The sequence below is a fragment of the Megachile rotundata genome, chromosome 1 (genome assembly GCF_050947335.1).
Source record: "Megachile rotundata isolate GNS110a chromosome 1, iyMegRotu1, whole genome shotgun sequence".
Taxonomy (NCBI): domain Eukaryota; kingdom Metazoa; phylum Arthropoda; class Insecta; order Hymenoptera; family Megachilidae; genus Megachile; species Megachile rotundata.
In genome coordinates, this window is record NC_134983.1 from 23,785,842 (window position 1) to 23,800,079 (window position 14,238).

General features: G+C 42.4%; 2 protein-coding genes across 7 annotated transcripts in view; one reads left to right on the plus strand and one right to left on the minus strand.

Moving 5' to 3' along the window:
• LOC105664357 (uncharacterized) overlaps window positions 1-13,964 on the plus strand; it is a 79,148-nt gene extending 65,184 nt beyond the window's left edge. For 3 of the 6 annotated variants that reach the window (XR_013038446.1, XR_013038441.1, XR_013038442.1), the window contains one exon: window positions 6,631-13,959. Coding sequence is in view for 1 of the 6 variants with exons in the window: in XM_076532758.1 (XP_076388873.1) it covers window positions 6,631-6,846 (216 nt within the window). In the remaining 5 variants the exon portion in view is untranslated. Of the gene's footprint in view, window positions 1-6,630 lie in introns of all 6 variants that reach the window. The other 3 variants (XR_001097557.2, XM_076532758.1, XR_013038445.1) reach the window with 2 other exon arrangements.
• Window positions 1-14,238, minus strand: part of LOC143264619 (uncharacterized) — a 392,045-nt gene that overhangs the window by 76,150 nt on the left and 301,657 nt on the right. The gene's annotated exons all lie outside the window — the stretch shown is intronic.

Here is a 14,238-nt window from a genome sequence, read left to right on the forward strand (position 1 = left end):
AAAGAGAAAGAATGAACGGCGTGGCATTTATGGAGTTAACATTTCTAAAACTCGCCGGTTCCCGGCTCGACGGCGGAAAGAGCAACGGGACGAAGGAGGGAGAAGCAGAAGAAGGGGAGGGAGGTGGAAGCAAAAAAGATAGAAGCGCCGGAGCGAGTTTGGTGGACGGGGGTAATGGCAGTCTTGGAATTGCGTTATCAATCTCCGGACCCCTCAGCCCCTCGGCAACCCACCCCCTTCCCACCCTCCTACGACCACCGTGCTCCATTCCATTCCGTTCCGTTCCTTGCCACCCCTTCTTCGCCCCGAAACCATCCTAGAACCATCCCGCCTTCACCCCATACAGGGGAAAACCCTACTACCACCCTCTGAAATACATCGGGCTTCCGGCTACGTAACCGCGCATGCCCTGTCCCCACTTCTTCCACGACCGACTACGTGCACTCTTTCTTTCCTTCTTTCTTTCTTTCTCTTTGCCTCCTTCGATGTATATGCATGAAACTCACACTCTCGAACCTATGTCTTTTTACCGTTGGCTCTCTTACCGAACGCCTTTATTACGTTTTATATTTTATCTGGCCCGTTTCTAGTTTCGAATTGCACGTTTTTCCACGAGTTTCGTTAAATGGTCCTGATCAAGCCCCATGGGGGTCCCAGCCGCAGGACGGTCGGTTCATTTCCGGCGACCTATTGCTGGAACTCCGGCTACGTGCGCTCGAGGATAGTGCTTCGAATTATTCGCGATTTTAACGGGGACTCGTAAATATTTTCGGTTTCGATAATTGCGTTTTCTCTCATTTTCAATCTTTCGCGTTCGATCGAATGGCCACGGAGATAATTTATGTTTCTTGTACTCTCTGTTCCTTTCGTTTCTTCCAATTTTCCCGTGAGCGAAAACTTTACATTTTAATACAGTTCGCTTTTGTAACATTTTATCGTACGGTTATGATGTTAAGGGTATATTTATTACTTTGTTTAAAAATTATATTTAAAAAGAAGTAATTTGTGGGGTTCGAGAGATTCCAAGTTTAGCAGTTAGAGGCTTTCAGGAGGTGTTCAGAAGAGGCGGACAAACTTGTTTCTATTTCGGCAACGAGAGCATTTTCTTCAGCTCAGACGGGGTTGCCGTGTAGGGGACGTAATGGGCAAAGACAGCGGTTAGGTACACGAAACTACCATTATCTACTAGTCGTATTACTTTCAATCTGATAGCGTTCACATTGATTCTTTCGATCAACGTTTATCAAGAAAATAAAATCTGCGCTAATGATATTTAATTATACAAACTGCATTCCCCTTATGACTCCCAATTTATTCTATGTTTCTCTCGCACAATACTCGTGTCTTTATTAAAAAAAAATATATTTAAATTTAATAATTCAAAGTAGCTTGTAATTATGAAATACTTGCAAGTGTACTGACAGTGCTATAAAATCACATAAAGAAAACAAGAGACTTTAAGGTAAAAAATAAAACAATGATCAGCCATCTAACTTCTTCTATATGCGCCGAATCTAACCTATACGCGTTGACGAATTGTCGAACAGGGTGTGTGGGTGTAAAGAGGGTCGGATACGATCAGAATGCGAGAGACAGATAAAAGGGCAAGCTCTATCGAGTCAACTTGGACAGTAAGTTAATCCTACCGACGTTACATGCAAGAAGGAAGAAGACAAAATGGCGATTGGTGAAAGGACGTACGACTGGAGGCAAAAGGGCGGTTTTCCTATACGCTCACGAAATGCCGCGACCGGGCTACCAAGTTGATAGCGTATCGCTTTCCACGGGACCCAAAGGTTACCGAATCGTTTCGAGACTATCTTAATGGTTGGATAGATCGTTTGATACTATGGGTGAGTCGTAAAGGCTATTGCTCTGCCCTCCGTCCTCTCGTTTCACGTCTTTTCAACCCCCTCGCCACCCTTCCAGCTGGAGGAAAGCTGGCTTAGCGCCACTCGGATGTGTCTCGTCCCTTCTGTCTCTCTATACGCACCTCATTTATACCCCCCGAGAAACGTCGACATTGAACGTCGCTTAAGTCGATTGACAATTGTGCCGGCTCTCCTGTAATTAATTCACGCGTGTCGGTTTAATTGTTTCTTAACCAACCGCCAATTAAACGCCTCAATCGTGCACTGTGTTACCACTATTAAGAAACTTTATTTTACATCCTACAAGATTGGTTAAAAATCATATTAGTTACAGAGTTAATTAATTGTATTAACTCTGGACGGAGTTAAATAAGGTTACTCGGTATGGGGTGCAATAATTTTTACAGCACCCCAAAATACGTTCTGTTTCTTAAAGTGTGGATTGCAGTGATGAGACACAAGTTGATTTTAGGTGAGTAAGGTTAAATGAGAGTCCATATAACAAAAATCGTGTAGACTACTGACATACTTATTCATTCTATGATAATCAGACTGTGAATATTTATGCATTTATACATCAAGGTTTCCATGGATTGTGGATATCATAGATTATATAACTCATTTACATTTTGACCTCGATGCATCAATAACGCGACATCCCTCGCAAAAGACAAGAAAAGATCACACACAAATATATTATATAAAATTAGACACTTTACGGATTCTAGAATAAAAAATGGTGTTTTCTTAAAATTTAAAAGTACGCGAACAAATGTACGATATTCACCGTTCTGTTTAATGTGTACAATTCGAAAGTAAAAAATCCCGACGTATTCATCGCGAAAGCGTAATATAAATACAAAATTTCCGGGAAATAAAAGCTCCAGCGAGCCGTAGGTATACGATAACCGTAATAACGCGACGGCACGGATCGTCCGTTATTCTGACGTAAAAACGAGAATTAGTGAAAATCATTCCGCGTGTTAATGTATTGTTAATCGCTTGTCCATAATTCCACGGCCGTTCGCGGTTCTTATCTCCGTAAATATTTCGAAATTTTCGCGGTACGCGAACGGCCCCGGTAATATTTAATGCGATTCCCCTGGAACATATTTAAAGGCGTTAACAATAATTAAAAATTATGTTTATGGCCAGGGTTTAGCCGCGAGTTCGCCAACTCGGATATGCGTTGAAAATATTCGAAAAATCGATTCGACACGTGATTGCGTCAAATGGCTTCGAAGACGATTCGAAAATTTATTAAATGAAAATTATATTTAGTCTTGTCTCTACATTCACAAGTTTGCAAATCTATATGGATTGTTAGACCACTAAACTATATTCTCAAATCTCTACGTCTGTAAATTCCACATTCCAAATTTTTAATTTATAAAATTCTTAAGTTTGCATATTTCTAATTTGCCGACTACCTATATTCTCAACTTCCTACATCTCCCAGTCCCTACAATAGAACAATCTTAGCTTATCGAATTGCTATACCCTCTTTAAGTTTTTACTGCCTCCTAGACCTCAAATTCCAGCTCCTCAAATTTCCTCGTGTCTAGATTTCCAAATCTCCAAAATCATTAAAAATCATCGAGTGGTAGGTCCTTCCAAATTGGCTACAATATTTCTCCTGAAGAATTAAATATCCTCGTGACTGTACTTTAGACTGATATTGTTATCGGCTCCAATCGATGACTAGTTTTTATTTGAGCATATCAGTGTCTCGCACCGAGGTAGTCGAATACTGTTATATTTTATACGACACTGTTTCAATTGGCAACATGCAGCAAACAAATCAATTCAATTATAAACCGGTATAAAATCTTCGTGTACCCCGTGGATGAATCGTGCGCGACACACGAAATGTGAAGTCTAAATTTCCCTTAAGTTCGAGTCCACGACATTTGGTAAGCAAAATAAGTAACAAGAACCAGTGGTGGGTTCGCGAGAAAAATACGAGAGAAATTTGCGACGTCGTTCTGGAGGTAGAAGCCGGTATTGAAACTAATTAATATCATTCTCCCCTCTTTTGCAGTGACATTTATATACGCACGGAACAATGCGAGCGGCGTGTAACTTAATTAAGACAACGACGCAGACCTGACCGTGGCTTTGTGGCTACAGTTTCCCTATATCCGGTTCGCGTGGTTATTATCTAGTCTCGCGCCCTCTAGCGACCCCTGGCGAATACACGCCGTGGAATTGCGTTTGTTGCATTGCTGTTCGCGTACTCGTTCAGCCGCGTTCCGTTTTCGTCTTCCGTTTAAATCCGTTACACCGACCGGGGAGAATGGCCGAATATTCATAGATGTCGCGGAAGATTAACCGAAGGAAATTAAGTTTTCGATGGGACGGGATCCAATTTCGCGTTATTGAAACCGACAGATTATTCATGGTATCCCCTCTGGAGTCTTGTCTAAAAGGATCACCGAGGGAGAATGCCTTTCTCGCGAAAAACTCGCTGAGATATTTGGAACGTGAAATTTTAGCGCGGAATAAACATGAGATAGATTGTCGCGATGGTTCCAATATTCGCCGCGCGAACTTCGCAATGCCATTTTTCTCCAATGTTCTTTCTTCGAATAGTCTCCCTTCGCTGGAGAATTACGAGAAAACATTGTTATAAACGTGGATCATGTTAGGAAGTTCAGGATATTAGCTTAACACTTAACAGTCCATGTAGATTTGTGAGTCTCCGTTCTGACTCATAAGCAATTATATAAACGGATCAATTCCAATAAAAGGATTGAGTTATACACTAAGTACAAAGTAACATAAATTACATATCGCACCAGAAGTTAAAGAGTAATAAATAATTTTGAATGACTAAATTACGTGTGAAGATAAGTTAGGTTCATAATACAAAGAAGAATAAATAGAAATTACAGGAAAATAACGTACTGTTGCATTCTACCTCATAGCCATAATAATATTATATCTTAACGACATCGCTAATAGGTCGTAAAATATCAATGATATACCAATAGTGTGGTAATCGATAGCAGCAGTTCTGGTATAACCGCAGAAAAAACGGTTCGCTATCGCAAAATGCAGCCGATAGTCACCATTTCTCTCGGTCGTGATAGTACGTTTTTAATAGGGATCATATTTCAGAAAAAGAGTCAATTATGCGTCGTCTCCAATCAAGCGGATCGCGTTTCCCGAATAAATTATCAACAACAGGCTTAACGAGTTCTCGAAAATGAACGCGGAAAGATGGACGAGAGGATCCGTTTCTAAAAAACCGATCGGGAACGAGTCGGCACTCCCCGGTGCCCTAGTGGTATCATTAGCAAAATCAAGCCATTAACGCGGACAAAAGGCGATGGACGCGTTAATCGAACGAAGAAGAGGCGAAAAAGCGGGATCGTAAAACGCGTTTATTCGGGCCGGACCGGGTCGCGAATGCCTCCGTGTCGGCAGGCTACGAGACAGAGGGCATTGAAATGTCAGAAGTCTGATAGGTAGCTCGTACGGCAGTGCGCATAACTGCCTGATTAAAAGTAACGACTCGAGCGTAAACGTAATTTACGGCCAATCACGGGGACCCCACCTACTTAAACGCGTGCGACGAAGAAAGACATCTTTTTTTCTCTCCTTTCACCCTGCGCTCGTTTCTTTCCCTCATCCCGCCCCTGTCATTCAAAAAGGTGTCAACGACGATCGCTTTTACGAGATACTTATTAATTGTTACTGCGCTTTTACGACGGCATAAAAGCGCGGTCTACGACCGTTTGAGTGGGCACCACCGACGTGTTAGGGGGATTCCCCCGCCGGATTATTGCCTCCGATGAGGCTATACGACGAGAGTATAGGCTACACACGACGGCACCGACGGCCTCCTTGTTGATCCGAAGACGGGAAAACGATATAGTGGAAGGAATGAGACGTGCACAGTGAGGGAAATGGGGAAACAACGATTCGGGGAACCAGTCTGGATTTTCGATCGTACACGACCATCCGCTTCTCTGTTTCGGTAGATGGATCAGGGCAATTGCTTTCTTTCCAACGCATTATCGTTTTCATTCTCTCTTGTGAAACATTGACTGTATTATACTTTATCTCTGCGTATCTAGATCTCTAGATTTCATACTTCAAGAAGTTATATCTCCGAGACATCAAAAAATAGTATGTTTGTAATACAAGAAATTATATATTGTTCAATAATAAGCCTCAAAATCGTTCATGAACATTTATAGTAATTTACGACATAAATAATCAGATAATTGTAGAAACAATTGTTTGTATTGTAATACTCTTGAAGCGATACGATGAAATGATCGAAGGGGTCTACGAGTATTCACCTTGCTCGCACAACAGCATGTGGTGCTACATATGCTGCAGGGGCCAGCAAATAGTGGCTCAATCTTGTTTTCCTAACTATTGACTTATTGAACATTCTCTACAAGCTACCAACAAAAAAAACTTAGGAAATCTATTGCAGCTAATAATCTTTCGTTCTATAAAATTAGAAACTGTACTTAGGTATGCACTTTCATTGAAGGTTCACGCAAATACAATATATATGAACCTTGTATATCTAATCTCATGGGCTCAATATAATTTTTATCCATGAGTTCTGCTACTAATTTTCTACTACAATTAGCAATTCAAATTACATCTTTCTTTAACTAATCGCATAACTAATTAAACCACAGCTCTGATGTGGACAAGTGTGAGCAATGTAACAAAGTTTGAATCGTATATGCTTTAGCATTATCTAAATTAAAGATATCTGTTTCATATGTTTCAGAGATCAGATGATCCATGTCGATCGGGAAAAAGCGAACTACAAGATCATCGGAGCAATATCAGCGAACATTTCAATTTGAGACGCGCATCTCTGGCAGGAAAAGTGCAAAATAACCATAAGCACGGAAAAGATATTGTTGAAAAACGGGCGTTGAAGAACGGAAATAACGACAGGCGGGAAAAAGGAAGAACAGTGAATGAAGTGTCGCGCGTGTGAAGGGGATGAAACCAAAGGGTTGTAGAAGTAGACGTTAGAGGATGATGGCGTGGTTCGAGGTTTAAGCTTTGGATAAGAAGGACAGAGAGACGACGCGACGGTACGAGAGTAAAAGAGAGTTTTTCTTTTCCTTTGGCTCGTAGCCCCCGCCACGGCTTATCTCCCTATTAAATCCAGCAATTTTAATACGCGTTTCTCGGCAATTTCCGTGCTACACGTTCCACCGTCGACTTAGCACCCCTTCCTCGGCACGAATAGCTTCTTCTGCTCCTTCTCTCCCTGCCAGGCGCTCCTCTACGAGCCCCGTCTGCATCTTTCCCCTCTTCTCCGGAGCTCCGTCCTTTAAATAAACTTTATTTTTACGGTGCTATTTAAAGCAATTTCTGATTTCCCTTAATTCATTACGACGCCGTTCCGTATAGCCCTCTTAACACGCCACGGGCATCGCTGGCATTTCTCATTTCCCCTAGTCTGCACGGCCACCAACAGCTACCCTGTGCTCCGTGTCGCGATTCCAGAATTCCTTGGAATTCGATTTTTTAATCACAAAAGGGCGCTACATCCCTTATTAAGAGAATTTCTATCTTAAACAGCTGTGGGTCAGTGATATTCGAATGCGTTTTCAAGCAGCTCTGCGCACTGAAAGATTTTTAAATTTGATATTTCTCAATTTCTACATTTCTGAGCGACTCGTCTTCACATTTCTGAACTTCAACGTTTGGAAATGTTAAGACATCAGCAGTTAGAATATACAAAGCACGATAAATTGAACGAATACAAATTTTTATTTGGTACGTTAAAAGAAGTTTGTGGCGACTACACGTCCAGTGTAAACATGTTTTGATCGAATATCAAAACGAATGCACTATGTAAGCTGAAAATACATTAGCGAGTAAAATCAGTAATCAGGTCATGCAGACCCTGAAAAATACATAATGGAAGGAATAAGTTTGGCGTCTGAATCAGAGGTCTCTATTACATCGGTGGAAATCCGAGAATCGTTGAAAATGTGGAAATACGTCGTAACGATCGACGATTGTAGGAAAGACCGCGAAATTTTTACCGCGTTCGTAGATGGGAGGAACGTTAAGGGTATAGCAATAATCGGTAATAAAGATGTGGGTTAATAAACCGATCGACGACTGGTGGCGGCACCGTCGTCGGGGGCTTTCAGGCGGCGGGCAAACTTTCTTGCCGGGAAATTGAGTCGGATTTGAGTTATTGGAATGGCGTTCGTCCCTTGCACAGGAATCGCCCCGGTCTAGAGGAACCCCCTGTGTCTATTTCGACCCTCCTCCTTCGCCACGCATCTATCGCCATTACCGGCCAACCAGGGGGTGGGAAACTTGTAAATAAAAAGGAGTAACGATGACGTAACCAGCGTTTCGCGGTTGCTCGGGTACCGCCAGCCCCTTCTTTTCTATCGATCTGTACAACGAGCATGGCGTCAATAACAATCGATTATTGTTTCAAGAGCCGCTCGTAATAGGCTCTCGAATGTCTTTATTTTTCTCTTCCTTCGTTACTTGCGATCAACTTACTGAGTGCTTCAGTAATCGCGACTCAACCCTCCAAACGATTCCTTTTACAATTCAATCCCTCGAGCCTTTTTTTCGAATAAATAGTCAATGCTGTTTGATAAATAAATCGAAATGTTATACACGAGATTTTAACCTTTGTAATGCATAAAAAATTTCATAAAAAAATTATTCTACATTTTATCTTTACTTATACGAATGTAAGGGATGTTATTTTTCAATACCTGATGTTCGGATCATTTAAAGCGTCTCATGTCTAATACATGAGCAATATTGGGCAAATGAATATAGGTGGTAACCACTAATTGTGTTGTTATAACGCTTCAACCCTTTGTTCTTTTCAGGACAAGGGTATCTGAAGAAGACCCTAAAAAAGGGTCGAGACGATATAATAATGTAATTAGTGGTTAACACCCACATTTACCTGAAATACTTATTAGAAGAATACAGATAAAAGAAAGTGATAGGAACTAAATGACACTTGTATAGTTTACAAAATAAAGCCACATGAAATTAATTTTCCAATTCCAACAATTACTAAAATACCCGATGTGTTTCTTTACTTTAATAGTCACCTTTGCGCGGTCCACGAGAAACGATAATCAACTATCCTCCTTATCTCGCAGTGTGTGTTTCGCCTGGCAATTATCGAAAGGGTCGCCACGTATTTTCATTGTTCGCCAAAAGATACTTTCAAGGAGGGTAGGCTCCGAGTTTATCGAACAACGTAAAGATAAGCGCGGTTGATAATGAAATCACGATGATCCCGAATTAAAAGGAGAGTAGGTTAAAGAAGGGGGAGGGGGCAGAGACAGTAGATTTCCCACGTTACATCGTCGCTCCCGGGGCAATTCGTATCGTGTCGAGATCATTATACATTCATACTCGGTCGACGGGGTTAAGCCAAGAGCGAGTTTCTACTTTGCAATAAATTCGACCTTGCGAGGCAATTACTCTGGCCGACCATAACGGACGATAGTCTAAGATTAAAAGAGAAGAGGAGCCTCCCCGTTCCGCCATAAAGGTAAGAAAGAACAGGATGACACGCCGTTGGCCGCAGGTAGGCAACGCGATAAATATGATTTTTGTGTGAAACCGTCTGGAAGACGCGGGATTTGATCACCAAGGGTGGTCCCTGTGCTCGTACGTCACACCCGGCGCACCACCGGCCCTCTCTTTCCCTTCTTCGTGCTCCTTTGACTTTGTTCCACACCCCTCGGTCCTTCAGGAGATCATCGAGACCCATGGACAAGCAAAGACATTCAAGGTCCCGCGTCGTCGTTCGTCACTTTGCCCCGAAAGGGGACCGACCACATCCTTTCTCCGCTCGCCCCTTTTCCCCATCTTTTCTTTTCCCTTTGTCTACCTCGCCTCGCCTCTTTCTCCGACGATGCATCTTAATCTAGATATACCCAACCTCTGATCTCCGTCTCTCCGCTAACGACTAATCCTATCTCTTACCTAAACCATCTCACCCTACGCTCCGTGGCCCCTGCTGCCTCTCGCCTTTGCCCTCGCGCGAGCGACAGTAGGGCCGACAGGTTTGTAAGACACGATCGTTGTTTCGCCGTTTGCAGTCGAATTCTTTCCTCTCCTCTCGAGGTGTCACCACTCTATTTACGACCAACGGATGGACAAACCGATCTGGCAACGATCATTCCCGTCTACCTAATTTTATACCACGATTCATCTAATTTCTACGAAATCCTTTTTCTAAGTTACTCTAGGCACATTCCTTGCTGCTAACATCGGCTCGATCACTCGCAAAAATCCGATTTCGCCTAGAGAGAACATCGCGAATCGTCGAGTAAATTCTCTTCTTTTACGATCGACTCGGCGAATCGATTCGCGGAGGAGAAGGACGTTCGAGTCACGATCAAACGAACGAGACCGTCGCGGATTCAACGGGTCGGGTTTTACGAGCCGATAGTCGAAGACACGCGAGGAAAGTAAGACGATCGTAAGATAGGCGCGAGCGTAGAGCAATCCGCGTGAAACTGGATTTATCGGGAACCCCCTACGTGCTCGGAGCTCTCCGATAGAGCGATAAATACAAATTCCCTTGGATTCTGGATAATGACGTCCATATATCAGCACCGTGTACGCTGTTTATCCAAGAGGACAGTAAGAAAGAAACGGGTAATTAAGAATCTGGTCAGAGAACAGGACGACTGGTCCGCGTTCAGGTTTCTCTTTTTTTACTTATGGAAACGCGAGCAGCCCAGCATAAAAATTTGAAACGAGGTCCAGGAGAGCAACTCTTCGAGAACTTTGCGCCATCCATTGTTCGCTGCGACGATGTCCGCTCCGAGATTCGCGGAGATTTACGAAGCAAGTATAAACATTGAGAAGATTACGGGAGAGCTCATTTTAAGTTCTAACGAGCTCCCCTCGGCTCGGTGTCGCCGGCATTATCAAATAATTGAGAGATGTAACTCAGCGCTATCTGTGCTGCACCCTCGGTGCTGTGTCCCCCTATTCTTGTCACTCTTTACTCCGCAAAAAACCCCTCTAAACTAGATCGATTCTGCCTCTCTTTCTTCCGTTACGACCACCCTGCTCCATGATAACCGCTTACCCTCCAAGACTCTTCTTCCGGACCGAACGTACCTGTAATTTTCTTTCCAAGTCGTGCTCGCGAACGGACAGGGAGCTATTAAAATTATTCGGAAGAACTCATCGTTTTAAAATTCAATCAGTTCTTCCTTCATTGATAAGAAATTCGTTCTGAATGTTCTTGAAGGAGATTTTTATTATAGGGTAAGCGTTCTAGTGAAGGGGTAGAAACAGGGACGTAGCGTATTGAGGTACACGTTGTGCACCCCAATGGGGCGACATCGATCGATTAATGGTACAATCAAATTTAATTGTACGACATTATTTAAGAAATTATGGAATTATATACACGACATCTGCATAATCGACAAGGAAAATAATTCAGTAACATCAGTGTACATCATTGTATGTGCACATGCTACAAGATGAGTTCTAGGAACTAAGAGAAGCAAGTGCACTCTCTTTGTTCTTCGCCCTTGCTAGTACAAATGACTACCTTGTAACGAACGAACAGTACATTATATCGCAATAAAGAGTTAACAAAAAAAGTTGCAAAGTGTTAAAAAAATGCGACTGTATCAACCTGGCCGTGAATCAACTGTCTGCCGTACTAATTTTAACCAGCGTTTCTGAAGTAGGAAGGTCGGTTTTTTAAAGTTTGCAGAAAAACGGCTGGAAGTAAGAGGGCAACAGGGTAGGTAACCCCCCGTTGAATTCAGCCGTAACGAAGATGCCGCATCCTCGTGGCGCTCCAACGAAATATAAACAAGCTCCGCGCAGCTTAATGCGTCCCGTACGTCACGTGGAAAGATTAAACAGTTAATAAGAATAAGAGTCTCCGAGCGGTGTTCTCCCCCTTTATTCCTCGAACGGGGTTTCTTTCGTAGGTCGCCGCCACGGCCGCGCTTAGAGTAACAGAGACGGAGTGACAGGCCGACGGTGGGAGGGGGGACACTTCCACGGGTGGTTGGAGGGAAATGGCGGCCATCTTTCCCACGGGCTCTTCTCGAGAACCAATCGCCTTTCTCGTACGAGCATTAAGGCGGCAACTCTGGCTGAAGAATTGCCTCTGCCAGGTTAGACACATTTTTCTCGCTTTTCCTTTATTCTCTTCTCTGGCTCCAGGAGTCCCGGGACTCTTTCCTCTCTCTTCGTCCTTGCCAACTTTCTCTCTCCGTCTTTTTCCTCTTGTACCATCTCCGGCGCGGCGCGTCGTCGTCGTTTCGCATCTCTTATTTTCTTTGTTCAGCCAGACCAAACCCCGCTGCTGCGTCCTTCTTCCTCCTTACTCTTTCTTTTGCCGCTCGCCGCCTCGTCGTTCTTCCACTTTTCTTCTTTCTTTCTTTCTTTCTTTTTTTTACCTTTCGCCCGCTGTTACGTATAGCTATAGCACAGAGGGGTATAATAGTGTTCATCCCTGAAGTGAGCTCCATCGAGCGGCAGGTGGCTGACCTTAATAACGCGCCACGCAACGTTTCACGGGGGTCTCCTTCGGGCGAAAAGAAAATCGTCAGTATGCCATCTATGAGACGTCAAATCGAAGATTTAGGAGGCAACAACGAGTTGTGGCGATTCACTGACGCGGTGAAAGCAGTCGCTTTTCGGGGAGGAGCGATAGGTCGAAACTTTCGATACTCCTCGATGGGAAAGTTCGAACAATCGGTTCTCCAAGGATTTCGACCATGTCTAATGAACAGGTCGCCGTATGACGAATGGTAACGGCGTGCAGAAATGTCCCTAGATCCGTCACAACTGCCTAAATCATCCGGAGCTGTAACTTTCTTTGGAGTTTTATTTTATTGTCCTCTTATGGAAGATAGCTGTCTATTCGAAAGGTTCACTGTAGCTCCGGCGTTTATTTGGTCAAGTGACTTTACCGGGGATGAAGAGAGAGCCATTGACGGGTGTTGTTGGGAATCCCCTGTACATTTAAGAGGTCGTAAAAAGAACCGTATACCATACAGGTTGAACAACAGAAGAAAGTATTAACCTCCTGAACTGAGATACGCTTTGTGTGTCACTGACAGGTTATACGTTGTTGCTATCACTATTTCTGCAGAAGTTTAACGTTCGCTCCAGGGGTAACAGGTGCAGCTTGACCGATATACAGCGTAGGAAACACTTCTCAAATATATGAAACTCGTATTTGTGCAGTGATTTAGCATGTTCTTCTACACCTCCTGACTTTTAGTACTTTTTTATATTTCAGCAATGTTACGGTCAAAGGTTGTTTAAAACGCAGTTGAGATTGAAAGTTTTACAGAAGATTGATAATACACACATAATCAGTATATGCACATGTGCATAGAGGATAAATTTAGGAACAGTATACTTTTGTTATATTGCCACCGTGTAAATAGGGCATATTTATCAAACTGAAAAAAGTTGAACTTATAATATCGTTCAACTTTATATTCTTAAAACCTGCATTATATAATGTGTATATCACTAGTGATATGAATTAAAAAAAAATGACTATGCACGTTATCAAATTTGAATATAAATGTTCTCAAAATATAAATTGTAAAACTGCGACACAACATTATGTAACGAAAAATTTAACGGTCCGGCAAACGTTCAAATATACACGCAATGTTTTTTGTTGACTCGTATACCGTGTTGGTTGGCATACGTGTTGTAGCGATGATACGATGATATTCCGATACGCAACGGTTTTATTCATTTTATGACTTCTTTCGCTGCCACTGTAGTAGAACATTTCCAATTCATGAACGAGTTTACTGAACCAATAACGAGCGTCGCGCCACCGTAGATAGTCAAATAGCATTAGTTGAGGTTAGGGAACACGCGATTGTATGGTTATTGATAAAACTTTTGTACAAAACACGTGAAAATGTAAAAATGGAAATGATAGGGACAATAAAGTTGCCGCAATACGATCATTTTTATAAGCGAATTACAAAAGCTGAAATTAACCAATGCAAATGCCCTAACCAAAATAAAAAGGACTTATGCTCTTTCAGGACTATAATGCTGTAATAAATAAAGCACTTCATAAATACTGCGAGCAAATTTTAGTAATATGAGCAATATGCATAATGTCAATAAGATGAGTAATATAACTAAAATGTTGGTGATCATGGATGGTCTATCTCTGAATATGCAAATTTGAAAATTTATTAAGCTAATTCGATATGGTTTCAAGTTTATGAATTTCTAAATTGCTTCCCAATAACAATAAGATCAATAAAGCCTTGGAACGTTAGCGATATGAACCGCTACAATCAATCGCTGTTATTGGATTGTGTGTTGATTTGGAATAACGAGGGACGATCAT